The 18237-nt window shown below is 40.2% G+C and overlaps 1 protein-coding gene across 1 annotated transcript in view; it reads right to left on the minus strand.

The window, feature by feature from the left end:
* The window catches only part of TRPM3 (transient receptor potential cation channel subfamily M member 3), a 500529-nt gene that overhangs the window by 218496 nt on the left and 263796 nt on the right, over positions 1-18237 (minus strand). Inside the window, exons 3-5 of the mRNA XM_089691063.1 lie at positions 17041-17245; positions 15284-15497; positions 7436-7560 (exon numbers count right to left, since the gene is read on the minus strand). Of these exons, the coding sequence (XP_089547189.1) occupies positions 7436-7560; positions 15284-15497; positions 17041-17245 (544 nt within the window). The remainder of the gene's footprint in view (positions 1-7435; positions 7561-15283; positions 15498-17040; positions 17246-18237) is intronic.

Consider the following 18237-nt stretch of genomic DNA (forward strand, 5'->3'; position numbering starts at 1 on the left):
CTAAAAAAAAAAAAAAAAAAACCCAGAATCCTAGGTAAAAGACATATCTAAGATATTACAGGAGTTTAGATCTGCTACGTATACAGTTTATTTAAATTTGCATCTCTTTTTATCTCAACTATAGCATGCACTACTGCTGTAAATATGCAAATAGAGCAATACTATTGATTCTTTAAGAAGTCCCTCTAAGACACCGTAGTTTTGGCTGGCTGGCAAAGCAATACTTCCAGTCATTAAAGAAGCTCTGAAAAAGAAATTTAAGGTTATAGTGGCTGTTATGCAGATAGATTCACAGCTGCACATATACTGATAGAAAGTACTGGCAGTGCCCTGAGTAACAATAACATTAACATGAAGCTTTTTGCATAAACTGTTGACCTCATTTACACTACTTCCTTCACTTGGTTGTTGAACAGTGACAAAAATAAGGTGGAAAATGAAAGCTGTTGACCATGAAGTGAAAGATCACATTTTATCTGTGTCCATTTTAGGCTATCCTTCTTTACATCAGCTGTCTTCCCTGCTCCATGATTTTAAAATCATCTCTTCCCTGCTGAAAATTTTCAATGTCTCCACTACCTTTTTAAAACCTCCCTTATATCCTTCTTGCATACTGCCACCATACAAAAATACTGTATTTTTTCCACACTTGTCCATACCCATCTTCCTCGTCTATAACCTTTTCTCCATGCCTCCTACCCCTCTGTAACATATTGCCTTCTTCCATATGCTTTTTTCCCCTGACTTCTCTCTCCCTTTTATCTCCTCCTTCCATATTCTTTGCTCCTCGACCTTAAAGTTCTAATAAAAAAGCTTTAGGTCATATACAATAAGTAATGATCATGCCAGAAACAGAACTAATTGGTAAGTAAATGATTGTGCAAAATGTGGAGCGTTAGTGTGTAATAAAGCTCAGGAATAGGGATGAGCTGAACATACCTAGTTTTGATTCAAGGCAGGTTCATAAAACATGAGTAAAGTTTGGGTGACAAATCTAAACCTCACTGAAGTCAACAGGAACCAAATGTTCAAAAACAGTAATGGCCTATTTCTAGTCTAATAAGCAAGTGATTATCAAACAAGGCATAGAGGGCAGGGTACTTCCCTAGGGAACATGTGCCAAACAGAAAAAAAATTGTTTGAAAATTCAATTTGTCAAGAAGCAGCAATTTTTAAAAATGAAAAATTCCTTTAACTACTTCCCTACTGGGCCTCTTCTGACATTTCTCTTCTACATATATAATATTTTTTATTAGAAACTGATTTAGAACCCCCAAATATTATATATTAGCAGAAGCATATTTAGGCTCTTAACAAAATAATCTAGAGTGGGTGATTGGGAACAAAGAAAAGGCAAATTTATTAAATACCTTCTTCAGCTCTGTGTATACAAAGGAGCACGGGGGGAGCTCTTGTCCATAAAGGGCATGGTATTGTCACAGCTCCAGATGACCCACATTGGCTAACAATTGATATGATCCAGAAATATTTAGACAGAACAAAGGTGAATAAAGCTCCTGGACTAGATGGAATGCACCCACGGGTTTAAAGAATTGAGCTCTGTCATTTCAAAGCCATTGATTCCAATTTTTAGGGACTCTTTAATGACTGGCATAGTACCACTGGACTGGAGTAAGCCCAATGTGGTGCCTATAGTTAAATAGGGGTCAAAATCTTTACCAAGTAATTATAGACCTGTTAGTTTACCTTCCATAGTTGGGAAGATACTGGAGAGTTTAATAAAAGACCACATAGATGAGTTCTTGCTGGAAAAAAATATTTTAAACAACAGATAGCATGGATTCAGGAAAGACAGAAGTTGTCAAGTAAATCTGATTTCTTTTTATGAGGGGGTGAGCAAAAATCTTGGTGCACGTGGTATACTTGGATTTTGCAAAGCGTTTGACACAGTTCCCCACACACAGCTAATGTGTAGGGTAAAGTCTACAGGCTTGGAAAAATCAGTAAGTAAATGGATAGAAAACTGGCTAAAATATCATATTCAGAGAATAGGGGTTAATGATTCATACTCTGAATGGTCTAGGGTTGTTAGTGGTGTACCCCAAGGTTCAGTGTTGGAACCCTTACTTTTTAATGTATTTATAAATGATATAGGGTATGGGATTATAAATACCGTTTCAGTCTTTGCAGATGACACCAAGCTTTCCAGTTGAATAATGTGCTTACAGGATGTCTCCAACTCACAAGCCGACCTCAATGCTCATTTTAATTGGGCAACTACGTGGCAAAAGAGGTTTAATGTTGATAAAATGTTAAGTTATTCACTTGGGGGCTAAGAATATGCATGCATCATACATACTAGGAGAGTACAACTGGGGGAAGCAATGGTGGAGAAGGATCTGGGAGTTCTGGTAGATAACAAACTTGATAATGGCATGCAATGCCAAGCTGTGGTTGAAAAGCGAGCACAATCCTCTCTTGTATTAAAAGAGGTATAGACTCCAGAGAGAGAGATTTCATATTACCCCTGTACAAATCATTAGTAATACCTCATCTGGAATATGCAGTTCCGTTTTGGGCACCAATTCACAAAAAGAATATTGGGGAACTGGAGAAGGTGCACTATAATTGTTTTTGTTTTCTTTTTTTATGGTTGAACTGGATGGACTTTTGTCTTTTCTTCAGCCAGACTAATAGGTAACTATACTGTATGTAAGCAGAGGCCCTAGAGAATAAAATGGTGGGTGTTGCAATTTTTTATGCCACATGGTATTTGCGCAGTGATTTTCTAAACAGATTTTGTTCGGAAATAATTCAATTTAATGCATACAAATACAATATAATACCCATTTTTTGGTAAAATTTAAACGATGCTGTTATGCAAATAGATACTTAACATATCAAGCTTGGGTCTATTAGACCTTAAAGTGATTCTAAAGGTTTACATTTTTTTTAAAATAACAAACATGTCTATACTTACCTGCTATGTGCAGGGGTTTTGCACAGAGCAGCCCAGATCATCCTCTTCTCGAGTTCCCCACCAGCCCTTCTGGTCCCTCCCTCCTGTCAGGTGCCCCCACAGCAAGCAGCTTGCTATGGTGGCACCAGCTGCTCTGTGTGTCCATTTACACATGGAGCCGCAGCTTGGCCTCGCTCCTCTCTCTTCTCATTGGCTCACTGGTTGTGATTGACAGCAGTGTGAGCCAATGTCTCAGCCAATGAGAAGAGGGAGTACCGTGTACTCCAGTGCACATCACAGGATCGAAAGGGGGCTTAGGTGAGTATTAGGGGGGGCTTGGGGGGGATGCTGCACGCAGAAGGTTTTTTACCTTCATGCATAGAATGCATGAAGGTAAAAAAACCTTGAGCCTTTAGAACTGCTTTAAAAGCAGCTGATCAAATCAAGATTGGTTGGGTTGATCAGTAATGGCTTGTTTACATCCTGGCAGAACTGAAGTGACAAAATCCTCATTGCTTCTGGTTTCCTATACCATGGAGATGATCAGGGAAGTTTAAGTCCTCGGTCATTTCCATGTTAAGCTGGGGGAACTGCCAGTTTCAGTCCCGGGCTTTCCCTACCCACTGGATGGTAGTGGGTGCCCCCTCCCACCACAAGAAAAAGCAACCAATGACTCTTTAACTGCTCACATCATTATACATTATTCAGTATAGCTGGTCAAAAATTTTGATACTGGGATGATGCTTCTGTTACAACCACACTGAAAATCCAAGAAGTCTGGAAGCCCCCGCCTGCACTCTAAATGAGTAAAAAGTACAAAGTACCCTAACTCATTCAGGCAAAAAAGGGAAAAGTAAATAAACATGCTTACAACAAGTACTTTATTTATAAGAGAAAAAGCAAAAAAACTAAGAAACAAAAAAGCTTCACTATGTAAATCCATCATCAATTACATTATCCAGAAATCCAGATGCATATCAATCATATAGAACAATGCCTGACACCTGCCAAAACAAGAAAAAACATGCTGACTGGCTGACGCTGCCGATCCCTGACTGATGAAGGGTGCCGAATGACTTTTCCAGGAGCCTTGCCGGTCTATGTAAACAAAGGAATGACATAATTGACACAATATGGTGTTTGGCTACTGTAGAACTTTAGGATCATCCCTATTCAGGAAAAGAATAGTTGTAAGAAACGTGTGTTTCACTCCCCAGGGAATTTGGATAACTGCTTTTCCATGCATCCAAGCCAACAGAAATTGAAAAACAGCTTGATGCAGCTTAGAAAATGTTAAATAGTAGCTTGAAAGAAAGTCAGAAATGGGTCAGAAGGATGTTTAAATTAACTCAGAAGTATCTCAAACTAATCTCACAGGAAAGCTGAATGTGCCTGAAAACATGCTGCATCCATCTATTAACACAAATAGGCTGATTGAAGGAATTGAGAATTGCCACACAATAAATGTGTGAATATTTGCTTCAATTATCCAATCATGTGCAGATGAAATAAGTAAACAGGCAATTTCTTTTCACATGATTGGATAATTGAACTAATCTTTCACACAATTTATTGTAAAGTTATAGGAAATAACAATATAGAAAATGTTTGTCTGATTATTTCAACAAGATGAACACAAGCAGAAAAGAAAATACAAATTGACCTAGCATGCTCATGCTTTGGCTGTCTTCTCCAACCTATGTACTTCTCTAACAGCCCTTAAAATGCAACAGGGAATCCTATTGCCTATAATGAAGGTTCAAGTAGCACAAACTCTCATATCATTTTGCAAAATAGAGGTCTCTGGGGTCTTGGGGTTTCTTCATATTTATGCATGGAAGTGTCTCTAAAACTGCACACACAAGTTACAATCAACATCTATTCAATCTTCAAGCCTGTCAGCTAAATGCATTCAGTCTATGATTATTCAGGCAGGACCTTGCATTACATAGTAGTTGGTAGACCTGAAGTAGATCATACAGATTGTAGAATCTATGGTGAGCTTTAGGGTTCCAAGGACTAGTGTATTGGATTAGCAAAGACCACAGATTTGCTTTAACCCTTTGCTGCTAAATCCCCCACCTTAAAAAGGATCTAAATGTTTAGAGGGGAGACTGGCTTTCAGATCTTGTGACTGCAGTAATTGGCTGTCACAGCAGTCACGTGATCGGAAACTCCCAATCGCAAGTATGCATCGAGAGAAGCCTGTGATATTGTAGTTACTGTGCTGAGAGCATGCAGCAAGAGTGCTGTCAACACAGAAAAGCTGTTCCCTATGGATGCATATATACAGCCACTCAGCACTAAAGCCCACTTGTTCAGCAGCTGTGTATATGGGTAAGGCCAGTGGGAACAGGTTCAGAACTCCCATACTACTTTGCTCAAAAAAATCACTTTGAAAACACATCAGATCTCAATGAGGAAAAATATCATGCTGGATATCTATACTGATATGGACTGGGTAATATGTTAGGAACGTAAGGATGCCCCATCGTTTGATAGAAATGAAAATCATCAACCTACAGAGAACTGAATTCAAAGCCCCCCCAAAAATCAAAGTGCAAAAATTATGCAACAGGCTATTCCGTTTTACTGAAATTTCATTGCAGCAACTCAAAATGGTACTCAGTAGTTTGTATGGCCCCCCACGTGCTTGTATGCATGCCTGACAACATACTCCTAATGTGACAACGGATGGTGTCCTGGGGTATTTCCTCCCAGATCTGGACCAGGGCATCACTGAGCTCCTGGACAGTCTGAGGTGCAACCCGACAGCGTCGGATGATATCCCAGAGGTGTTCTATTGGATTTAGGTCAGGTGAGTGTGGGGGCCATTCAATGGTATCAATTCCTCCAGGAACAGCCTGCATTATTGTTCACCAGGAGGAACCCAGGACCCAATGCACCAGTGTAAAGTCTTACAATGAGTCCAACGATTTCATCCCAATACCTATTGGCAGTCAGGGTGCCATTGTCTAGCCTGTAGAGGTCTGTGCGCCCCTCCATGGATATGCCTCCCCAGACCATCACTGACCCACCTCCAAAATGGTCATGCTGACTGATGTTGCAGACAGCATAATGTTTTCCATAGCTTCTCCAGACCCTTTCATGTCTGTCACATGTGTTCAGGATGAACCTGCTTTCATCTGTGAAAAACACAGGACACCAGTGGCGGACCTGCCAATTCTGGTGTTCAATGCCAATAGAGCTCTATGGTGCTGTGCAGTGAGCACAGGGTCCACTAGAGGACATCGGGCCCTCAGGTCACCCTCATGAAGTCTGTTTCTGATTGTTTGGTCAGAGACATTCACACCAGTGGCCTGCTGGAGGTCATTTTGTAGGGTTCTGGCAGTGCTCATCCTGTTCCTCCTTGCACAAAGGAGCAGATACCTGCCCTGCTGATGGGTTAAGGACCTTCTACGGCCCTGTCTAGCTCTCCTAGAGTAACTGCCTGTCTCCTGGAATCTCCTCCATGCTCTTGAGACACAGCAAACCTTCTGGCAATGGCCCGTATTGATGTGCCATCCTGGAGGAGTTGGAATGCCTGTGAAACCTCTGTAGGGTCTAGGTATCGCCTCATTCTACCAGTAGCGACACTGACCCTAACCAAATACAAAACTAATGAAAAACAGTCAGAAAAGATGAGTAGGGAAAAAAATGTCAGTGGCCTTCACCTGTAAAACCATTCCTGTTTTGGGGGTCATCTCATTGTTGCCCATCTAGTGCACCTGTTGTTAATTTCATTAACACCAAAGCAGCTGAATCTGATTAACAACCCCCTCTGCTACTTAACTGACCAGATCATTATCCCAGGAGTTTAACTGACTTGATGCTATACTCTGATTAAAAAGTGTTCCTTTAATTTTTTAATACTGTACTGTAGGTTATATTAAGACTTTTGAAACAATATGAGTTAGAGTTGCTTGATCTAGAGTTGGTTTTCCTTCACATTGCATGGATAGGTGTATACTAAAGACTGCAATGACAATTGCTAGGTGGCACTCCAACACAGAGGTCCCTCTAAGGCGCCTCAAGTGAATACAGATAAGGAAAGGGAAAAAACAACGGTACCAAACCATGGTTTAGAAGTTCAAAAGCATTTAATCCTATAAGTCAATGCACTTTGGGGGTAACAATGTTCAGGGCTTCAAGTGCTGATCAGCTATTAAAGACCCACTCTGTTATTTATGCCATATATAATATATAAATATTTTTGATTGCATAAACCTGTGATGCGGCACTCTTGTTTTCCTTATTCTCTCCATTATAAGAAATTCATCAACATTCCTTCAGTAACTTATACCTCTTTTGCCATTAATTTTACCATGAAATAATTGAAAAGCTGGCATATTCTTTTTAATTTACATGTAATTTAAGCACTGATTCGTGATGATGAATTCTTTTAATTGGTAGACTCCAGGAATTGTTTTTACACTAGAATGTGTATAAATACAAGAAAGTGAAAATAATTATGACGTGCAATTATAAGAACATTATAGTAGAAGAACAACTTACGTCTTTGCCAATAAGGTCCTCTTGATTTTCTACTATTCCCCAAGGGGCAATACCAATTGTGCAGATCTTTCCTCTAGACTTTGATGCGTGATCTTTTAAAGAATCACCAACATGGCGAATGACACCTAAAAAAATGTATTCATATTAAATCACATAATGTATTGTAAGTAACATAACTGAAACATTTTGAACTTTTATCTAATGTCATTTCTTATACAATTTAATACATTGCTTTCAAAATACAAGTCAAGCTGTTTGCTGTGTATCGTCAAGCATGATTAACCTTTTTTAAATTTGAAATTACTGTTTAAACATCCTTTTTAACAGTTCTGTCTAGGAATGACTTAAAATAACACTATTTTCCACATTGACATATATATACAACTAAAGTTGTTTTTTTTTTAAGAGTATGGAATGGGAAGTCATTTTTTAGACAGTAAACACCAAAGCAGCTGTTCCCATTGGATGATTTCCCATGTATTTCTGCTAATGTGACAACTGTAAAATTCTAGATTTCCCATCATTTTCTGTTCCAGTGAGCAATAAAAACCTGAAGAGTTGTAACGCTTCCACATTCTATCCAAAACTGACTTGCTGTATCTGTCTTTCTGATAATTAAATTCTCTACCACCAATGTCTGCCTAACCTTGATTGTATCCTTGCCCCCTTGCTTACCAGAGCAGTCAATCCACTGGCAGCTAGGGGAGAAGTGCATGCAAAGAAACAAACAGAGGGCGCACGGGCCTAGTGCATTACCTTTTAAAAGATCATTTATTGTGTAAATAAGTGGTAATATACTCACAAAGGAACAAATGTCAAGGGCACTTCATATAAAGTAAAGCAAGGTCTAGTCACACTGGATGATATCTGTAATGGGACTCCTAGACCTCCAAATGGCTGACGCGTATCAAGGACTTGCCCCTTCCTCAGAGTCTATCATTGGCTTTGTGAGTATATTACCACTTATTTATACAATAAATGATCTTTTAAAAGGTAATGCACTAGGCCCGTGCTCCCGCTTTGTGTTTCTTTGCATGCAGTACTTTTGATCCCCCTGGTCCGTTGAGGGCAGCAAGGTGTGCAGTTTCTAGGCATCATACTTGTGGTTCTAACCTTTGTGGAGTCCATCCTCCAGCGCAGGAGTATATGCTTATGCCATTCTTTGTTAGCTAGGGGAGGAAGCCTGCTCCAGCCGTACCATCCCTGAGCTGATATCCCGAACATCATGCAACTTGGCAAATATATTTGGGCGTACCAATGCAGGACTAGCCTCGGCTCTTCCCTATACCCCTTCTAACTAACCCAGCTACCAACTTCTGGCTCCTGTACCTCTATATCCCCACACCCCTCCCCGCCGTGCCTCAGCTAGCGCCTGCTGGGTAATGTCCAAGCTCCTTTCCAGGTTGCGGATGCGTCGCAGTGTTGCCACCTGATTCTCTAGATCCAAGATCTGGGTTTCCAGAGAAACAACAAGCTTACATCTTGCACAGCAGTATTCACCCTCGAATGGTTTATCAAGGAGCACATACATGGATCAAGATGTGCATTGGGTTGCATCACCAATCCTACCCACTACTGTAATGTTATTATTATTATTTTTTAATCCTATATATAATTTGCTGGTAAACCTTCTTAATTAATCTTGATCTGATCAGTATCTGTTTTTTTTAACTAATTTAGTATGCCAATTTGCTCCAACTTACTCCCAGTACTTTATGTTAATCCAAACTACTACTAGTATGTCAAATTGATTCAAATTACTCCCAATCCACCCAGTTACTCATAGTGCTCCAAATTATTGCTGGTACTCCAAGTTACTCAAAAATGCTCCAAGTATTCCGAGTTACCCCCAGTTACTCCCAGTACGCCAAGGTACTCAAAAATACTCCCAGTATTACAATAGTAATCCTAGTCCTCCAGGTTACCCCAAATTACTCCCAGTACTCAAGTTACTCCAAGTTACTCCCAGTACTTCAAAATATTCTCAGTACTCCAGTTTACCCTAAAATGCTCCCAAGAACTCCAAGTTACTCCAAGTCCCTCAGAGTACTCCATGTTACTCCAAAATACTCCCAGTACTCCAAGTTACTGCAAAGTCACTTCCCAGTATGCCAAGGTACTCCTAGTCCTCCTAGTCCTCCAAGTTACCCCAGGTTACTCCCAGTACTTCAAACTATTCCTAGTACTGCAAGTTACTCCAAAAATCAAATACTCCCAAGTACTCTGAGTTATTCCCAATTACTCCAAGTTACTCCCAAATACTCTGAGTTACTTCCAATTACTCCAAAATACTTCCAAGTGCTCTTAGTTACTCCAAATTACCCCTAGTACTCAAGATGATCCAAGGTATTTCTCAAAGTACCCCTGTTCCCCTGCAGCTGGTCCTATCAATGTATCCCACTCCCTCACTCACAACGTGCCTGCAGCTCCTGTCAGTGTGCCAGAGCTCCTCCTGTCAGTCAGTGTGTCTCGTGACCTTCTTCAGAGCCTCCTCTCAGCATGTCCTGCATCCCCTGCTGGCCCTTTTACTAGTATCAGTGTCCCACACCCTCCTGCCTGCATGTTCGGACTCCCTCTCAGCTTACCAGCTTCTCCACTCTCCATCCAGCACCATCACTCTCCTCCTGCAGTGGAGATTAGCTTAGCCTTTCCTATGCCAAGAAACATGGTCTGTCTTCCTCCTACCTTCTGCCTCTCAGCATAGTCCGCTTCCCTCCTAGTGTCCACCTCTCAGCGTGGTCTGCCTTCCTCCTACCATCCACCTCTCAGTGTGGTCTGCCTTCCTCCCAGCAGCCGCCTCTCCTTCCTCCTAGCATCCACCTCAACTTTTTGAAACTGTGAACAATACTACAAGATATTAAATGGGATCCGATCCTAGAAACATTGAACATGAAGGAAGAATGGGGGTATTAACCTCTTCCCTGCTGCCCTATAGTAGAACTATACATACATGATTTGCATTTCTGGATAGGGGGCGCTTGCGCCACCCTACTTGCACTGCCATTGGCGGCTATGGATGTCAATCACTGGGATCCAGCTGGAGATTCCCCACCGGCACTCGGTGATCGCCATGTGAAACTGATAGGGGAGAGACCTGTGTGTAAACAACACAGGTCTCTCTCCTGCCAGCAAAGACATGCTGCCATATATTTCTCTGCACAGCAGAAAAATACACAGCAGCATGTTTCCCTAGTAAAACATACACAGCACATCATGTAAACACACACAGCACACTGTTAACCCTTTGATCAGCCCAGATGTTAACCCTTTCCTGCCCAGTGTCATTAGTACAGTGCCAGTGCTTTTCATTAGCACTGACCACTGTATTAATGTAATTGGGATGTCAGTGGCAGTTAGTCAGTTCCCACACAGTGTCAGAATGCATGCTGCAGTTCCGCAGTCCCGCTATAAGTCGCTGATTGCTGCCATTACTAGTATATAAAAAAAATTCCAATACATATAGCACCATTCGTGAATGCTATAACTTTCACGTAAACCAATTAATTTACATGTATTGGGATTTTTTTTTAGCAAGGATATGTAGAACAAAACATTTTGGCCTAAATTGTTTTTACTGGATATGTTTTATAGCAAAAAGTAAAAAAAATTGAGTTTTTTTTTCAAAATTGTCGGACTTTTTTGTTTATAGCTCAAAAAATAAAAACAGCACAGGTGATCAAATACCACAAAAAGAAAGCTCTATTTGTAGGAAAAAAGGACTAAAATTTTATTTATGTACAGCGTTGCATGACCACGCAATTGTCAGTTAAAAAAACGCAGTGCCATATCGTAAAAAATGACCTGGTCAGGAAGGGGGGTAAATCCTCTGAAGGGCAGATGGTTAAATAAAGGTATCATCCAGTGTATTCCAATGGGCAATAAATATGAAAGAGTGAAGGTTAAGCCAGGGTGGCTAAACTGTAATGTAAAAAGAAATATTAAAGAGAAAAAAATGTCCTTTAAAAAATATAAGGCAGAGGGGTCATTGTCGGCATTCCAACACTACAAGGAATGCAATAAGAAATGGAAGAATGCAGTCAGAAGAGTAAAAAAAATCCCAAAATATTTTTTAATTTTTTAAATATATTAACAGTAAAAATGCGAGGTCAGAACATATTGTTCCCATAAAAGATGACACAGGGAAGTTGGTTACAAATGAGAAGGCAACTGTACTAAATCATTCTTCTCCTCAGTTTTTACAAAGGAAATGGAGGGGTATGGTAGTAAAGACTGCATCATTAGTAATGCATCAGAAAACATACCCTTGTGGCTAACAGAAGCCAATGTCTGAAAAAGACTTGAAAAGCTTAATGCAAATACATCACCAGGACCAGATGGCTTACACCTGAGAGTCCTCAAAAAACCCAGCCAGGTTATAGCCATACCATTATTCCTAATTTTTATGGACAGTATACTGACAGGAATGGTACCAGCTGATTGGCGAAGAGCCAATGTTGTTCCAATATTTAAAAAAGGTCAGATATATATTCCTGGAAACTACAGGCCAGTCAGACTAACATCGATAGTATGTAAACTTTTGGAGGGGACAATAAGGGACGAAATACAAAAATTTGCTGAGAAAAAACTAAATAATTAGTAATAATCAGCATGGCTTTATAAAGGGTCATTCTTGCCAAACCAATCTGTTAACATTCTTCGAGGAAGTTAGTTGCCGTCTAGATAAAGGAAGATCGGTGGATGTAGTATATCTGGATTTTGCAAAAGCATTTGATACAGTCTCTCATAAATGCCTAATTTACAAACTGAGGCCTGTAGGCATGGACCATAGGGTTTGTACATGGATAGAAAACTGGTTACAGGGGTGCACCCAAAGGGTGGTGATAAATAGCGTTTACTCAGACTGGTCTGGAGTGGTAAGTGAGGTACCCCAAGGCTCTGTACTGGAACCAATTCTGTTTAATTTATTCACAAATGATATAGAGGCTGGCATAACTAGCTCAACCCCAATGTTTGCAGATGATGTAAAGTAGGGCATTAACTTTACAACAGGATACAGAAACTCTGCAAGAAGACCTCAATAAAAATTAAGAGGTGGGCAGATACCTTGCAAATGAGGTTTATTGTTGAAAAATTGGGGGATAAAAATATGAATAGCTTGGTATGCTAATAAATTTTATCACCTACTACACTATGGGTATGTCCTTGTCTTGACTCCCCTGGGGAGCATCAATTTTCAGCCACTCATCCATCTACTGGACAAGGGGCGTGCTGTAAGGAGAAGTCCGCAAGCCACCTACTGAGGGAACAAACAGGAGCACCCAGGAATCCTGAAGGGAGGTTATCGCCTTACAGACCTTTTCCTAACGTTCCAGAGGGGAACCTATGTTTAACAAACGCTCATTTATCTGTGCGTTCTGGTGAGTGCACATTTCTTCTGCACCATTCCGCACAACGCCTGAATATCAGGATAATACGAATTAAAGGAGAGCACTTGAAGTCACATTATTAACTGCTGCATGGACTAATTTCTTTACTTACTGTATTGATATATGTATCAGTTCCTCATTTACTCATAGCGCTGCTTTTTTATGATATACTGGTTTTCTAGGGTGTTTGGTTACCTTATGTTCAGCGGCTATTCATTTTCCTATAGGGGCGCTCGTTTATAACTCTTTTACTATATAAAAATATGAATGCAAGTTACTTGCTAGGGGGAACCTCTGGGGGAGTCCAGGACAGAAAAAGATCTGGGGGTCCTTGTAGACAACAGACTCAGCAATGCCAGCAGAATATTAGCATGGATTGAAAAGAGAATTTACTCAAGAGATAAAACTATAATCGTGCCACTTTATAAAACTCTGGTTTAGCCACATCTGGAGTATGCCGTCCATTTCTGGTCACCAGTCCTTGGGAAAGATGGACTGGAGTCCAAAGAAGGGCAACAAAGTTAATAAGGGGTCTGGAGGACTTCAGTCATGAGTAATGACTACTAATATTAAACATGTTCTTCTTGGAGAAGAGACACTTGAGAGGGGATGTGATAGTGATATACTACACTGTTCACCTTTTTACAAAAAAATAAATAAATAAATGCACATTATTTTTGCAGGTAAAAAAAATGTGCATTTATTATTTTTTATTTCTGGAGCCTCTAAAGCATTGCACCAGTGATCAGTATATCGCTAGTGCTATGCAGGTCTCCTGCTGACCTGTCAGCAAATCTGTTTGCTTGTATGGGATCTACGGGCAAGCAGATTTGCTGACAGGAAGAATCAATGAAATACCACGACGATTCACAGTTCCATGGTAGTTCATTGAGAACAACAAGCCGAGAGCTGCAACGACTGTCGGGAAGTGTAGTTCATTCACAGAATACTGTGAATGAATGACGTGGCTGGGTGTGTGGAGCCCCCCGTGGCAGCATTTTTTAAAATTGTGACAACCAGCATGGAGGAGAAGATCCCCCGCTAGCTGTCACAAGGTGGAGCAGGGAGGAGCGGGGGCTGGTCCATTCATAACCGAATATGGGTGTAATATGTAACATGTTATGAAAGGTGAACTTATCCTTTACTGGTCGTTTTGGCATAAATAATAAACTATTCAATTTCAGGGAGTGTAAGAAGACACATGCCACTCATTGAAATTGGAGGAGAAGCTGTTTAATCCTAAACTGAGTAGGGTTTGTTTCACTGTCAGAGCGGTAAGGATGTGGAACTTGCTTCCACAATCGATGGTGTCAGCTGAAAGTATTGATAGTTTCAATAAACTCTTGGATGGGCTTCTTAGAGAATGCAGTATACAGGGATATGAGTTTTACCATGAACACACACCCACATGGGCTGAACTGGATGGACTGGTGTCTTTAACCACTTGCCTACCGGTCACTTTTACCCTCTTCCTGCCCAGGCCAATATTCAGATTTCGGTGCTATTGCACTTTAAATGACAATTGCACGTGTCAAGAAACACTACCCATATGAAATTTTTATCATTTTTTTTCACACAAAGAGAGCTTTCTTTTGATGGTATTTAATTGCCACTGGTGTTTTTATTTTTGCACTATAAGCAAAAAATTTGAAAAAAAAAGTTTTTCTTTGTATCTACTATAGAATTTTGCAAACAGGTAATTTTTCAGCTTCACTGATGTGCGTTGATGAGACTGCACTGATAGGCAACACTGATGGGCACTGATGAGGTGGCACGGATAGGCAGCACTGTTGAGCACTGATGAGGTGGCATTGATGAGGAGGCACTGATGAGGTATTCAGGGTGTAACATGTAACATGTTACTGCTGCAGCTGCTCTGAAGCCACTTGTTACTCTATGGGAACACAGCAGCTGTACGAACACAGCCACAGGTTCTAATCTGACAGGTGTGGGTGAGTGGCCCTGAATGTACACTGTTTGTGTTCAGGACCATACACATGCACCCACATACCTGTCAAATTAAAACCTGTAGCTGGGTTCATACAACTGCTTCCTCCGCAGAATGTAACATAGGCTAACTGAACATAGCTCCAGGTGGCTCCAGCCATATAAACAAAGCACTGATTTACACTGTACAAGCCGCAGTGCCCATGTGAATGAGCCCCAAGACTTAATTTACACACAGAGTTTTACTTATTAACTCAATACAGTTTTATCTTTTAGATTTAGCAGAAATTTTGTTGTGTTTCTACCTGATAGTAATGATTTTAGTGTATTTTTTGCAAGAATATAATTTGATATTTTTTGGAGGGAGGGGAGGGAAGCCCTGTCAGGTAGGCTGCACGTGGCCCTATGATTTCCAACAGTAGCCCAGGAACGCAGGAATATTGTTTTTAGGGCCTGGACTGGGCCTCAAGAGGTTAAAGGTGCAGTATATCATAAAGGGAGATTTTTTTTTTACCAGTATTGACTCCACCAGTGAATATCCAAGCTCCTGTTGTCATGGCAGCTTTGATTAGGCCTTTCCCGAAGACCTGTTTTAGTTTTGGCTGGAGCTCAAAGTTTTGGAGGCCTCCGTGAACAGATATGAGGAGCTTTGGCAGTTCTAGCTGCCACTCTTTCGTCATAAGATGCAGCAGCAGATCAGGCTTGGTGTCAAACGAAACACGTACGTACTGTAAACAGGCAGAAACAAACAAGGTTGTAATATAAATTATTGCTTAAATGAATTACATGCATTTTCAGAAAATATGTTGTAACAACACGATGTAGACATTTTTTACCATATCATCCAGCTCTGTATTAAGTAATTTGTCTCATGGTTTGTAAATAAGTCAGTATAGAGTTGAATTAAAGACGTCATGTTTTACACTTTGCTATGAAATCATCTAAAATAATACGAACAATAATATTGATTTCAACAATAGCGTTTTATATTATATATATATATATATATATATATATATATATACTGTATATGGTTATTATAACCCAGAAGCTGAAGGAGGGTTAAATCCCTTCTTATCCCTACATGGTGGGACAAAATCAGATGGGATATTCCCATGACAACTGAAAAATGCCACTGAGTTATAAATCTGTAAATAGGCACATACTACGCATTAGTATTTATGCAGGTGATAGCTATAATAATGATTATTACATTCACTGTAGCTGGGGTGACCTGTATTCACAAGTGCCACACAGTATAAGATGAATTTGATGCCTAAAAACCTGCCTCGTGTAGAACAATGACCAAGTTCCTTGTCTGAAGCCAGAACTTGGTCAGAACTATTTATTTCTCTTGAAAGTTGCTTAATATAATACATGGTTATGCATACGTGACTTACATGTTCTGGTCATAATTTATAAAGCTTTGCCAGCCATGGCAGGCATGACTGTGCATAATGGGATTAATTTGCTAAAGGTTTTTTACTTAACAAAGTGTATGTTCAAATTGCAAAATGAATGTTGGTAAATACGGCGGGCTTGTGATCACCCTGTACAAAAGAAATTAAAACATGCATATGATTAGGTTTTCAAAATTAAAACAAGTTTATCCTTTTTTCCAGTTTCACTTTGTAAAGAGAATAATCACATTACTACGTGAATAGCCTCTGCTCCTTTTGTAAATTAAATGCAGCCTATAAGGCTTATCCAATTTTGCTTTGGAAATCAAGGCATGTGAGCTTAGAACTAAGACTTGTCTTTGTTTGACTTTCTACTTCTTCTTGGACTAGTTTATCTTTTTATATTAATCCCTGTGGGGTTGGTGCTGTATGTATCAAAATAAGAATGTATAATTTATGAGCCTGGAAGTCCACATTATAGGGATGACCAAATCTTTATAAATAATGTACAGATGTCTCAAACATGAGAATATATTCAATACGACCCTTTTGTCTACCAATTATCTATTTTGAAGATATCTGGAATTATTAATTATATAATATTATATTATGGTCAAATCTAGACACATTCACCTGCCTAGGTTTGGTTATAGCATAGGTGTCAGTGGTTGACAGGTTTCTGAATTTGCAGCTTTTGTGCTTGTTTAAAATATAAAAGACAATGTTACTTCATTTCCAAATCATTGTAGTTCTAAACATCTGATATGGAATGTGCAAAGTGTTACTCATGATGTGAGACAAGATGAAGTGGATTTGTGCAGGCAGACTTTCACTGTGCAGAGAGATTCAAGAACAAACAATTCAAATGTACCATGGCCTTATTGGAGTGCCCCCCTCCTTGGAATTCAATGGTGCCAAAGGCATCAGTGGGGCTCAGCTGTGTATGTTTTCCGATTGACCACTTCTCTGACTGAACATCATTACGTCCCAGTCTGCCTTCATTCTTCTCATTCTGGATGATTGATATGCTTGGCGTCAGCCCAACATGCTGGCCTATGAGCCGCCCACAACAACACCTACAGAACAAATAAAACAATACACTTAGTGTTTTACAATGACAGCACAGCATTCTGCAGAATGCAGAAAAGATGATCATGTTTCCCAGGACAGTGTCAGTGCTGTGTAATGCAGTCACACTATGCAGAGTAGTTGGCAAGATTTTAGATGTAAAATTTTGTCTGTTTTTGCTGGGATTAAACTTCATTTGTGCCCTTTTCAAATGTATTAAAATGGTGCAGTTTCATGAAAATACAGATGTTCTCATTCATGCTGCAGTTCTGATAACAGCTTATTGCATTTTGGACTTGTATTGTTATTTAGCCAAACCTGGTTGGAAATTTGGTAGACCACAGGTGTCTCCAATAGATTTTCAATCACCTCCTTTTCCAGTGACAACAGTAAAGTTTTAGATCACTTTGTGACATTGATTGCCAGGACAAAAGGGAGGGTGCATTTCAATGGACATGGATGTAGCAATAAACACTTTGTAAATACTCTATCGCCTCCCTACTACTCACTTGTTTGTAGGCAGATGCAGTCTGTTTTGTTCACTGTAAGTGGGGCTTGACCAAGTTGTACCACAGTCTGGAGAGGAAGTCCAAGGGAAACATGGTTTCTCCATGGTTTCCTGGGTCAGTGGAGCAGTGCTCCAGTTGGCTACTCTATAGCCATGAGATTCTTGGTGGCCATCTTGGGTCAGCAAGGTCTATTTAAGTCCCTGCCCATGGGTTTTGGCACATTTTTGTGAGAGACTAGTGTAGGGAGAGAGACCCCCACTTGTTAAGTAACTAGTGGTAGGGAATGGTTCCAGACAAAAAGAGACAGCTAGGGACTCACTATCCTGGAAAGAAGCCTCCACTCTTGGGACTGGACTGGCCAGGCTGCACTCCATCCTCTGAAACAGACGCTGTCGACATCTCTACTCAGCGGCATCTTTGACTACATTGTACTGTGAGTTATTTCCCTAAACAGCGCTCTTCCGCTAGGGTGTTTATAACTATGGCATTCT

The sequence above is a fragment of the Staurois parvus genome, unplaced genomic scaffold (genome assembly GCF_062004578.1).
Source record: "Staurois parvus isolate SC_StPar_1 unplaced genomic scaffold, SC_StPar_1.0 ptg000549l, whole genome shotgun sequence".
NCBI classification, from domain to species: Eukaryota; Metazoa; Chordata; class Amphibia; order Anura; family Ranidae; genus Staurois; species Staurois parvus.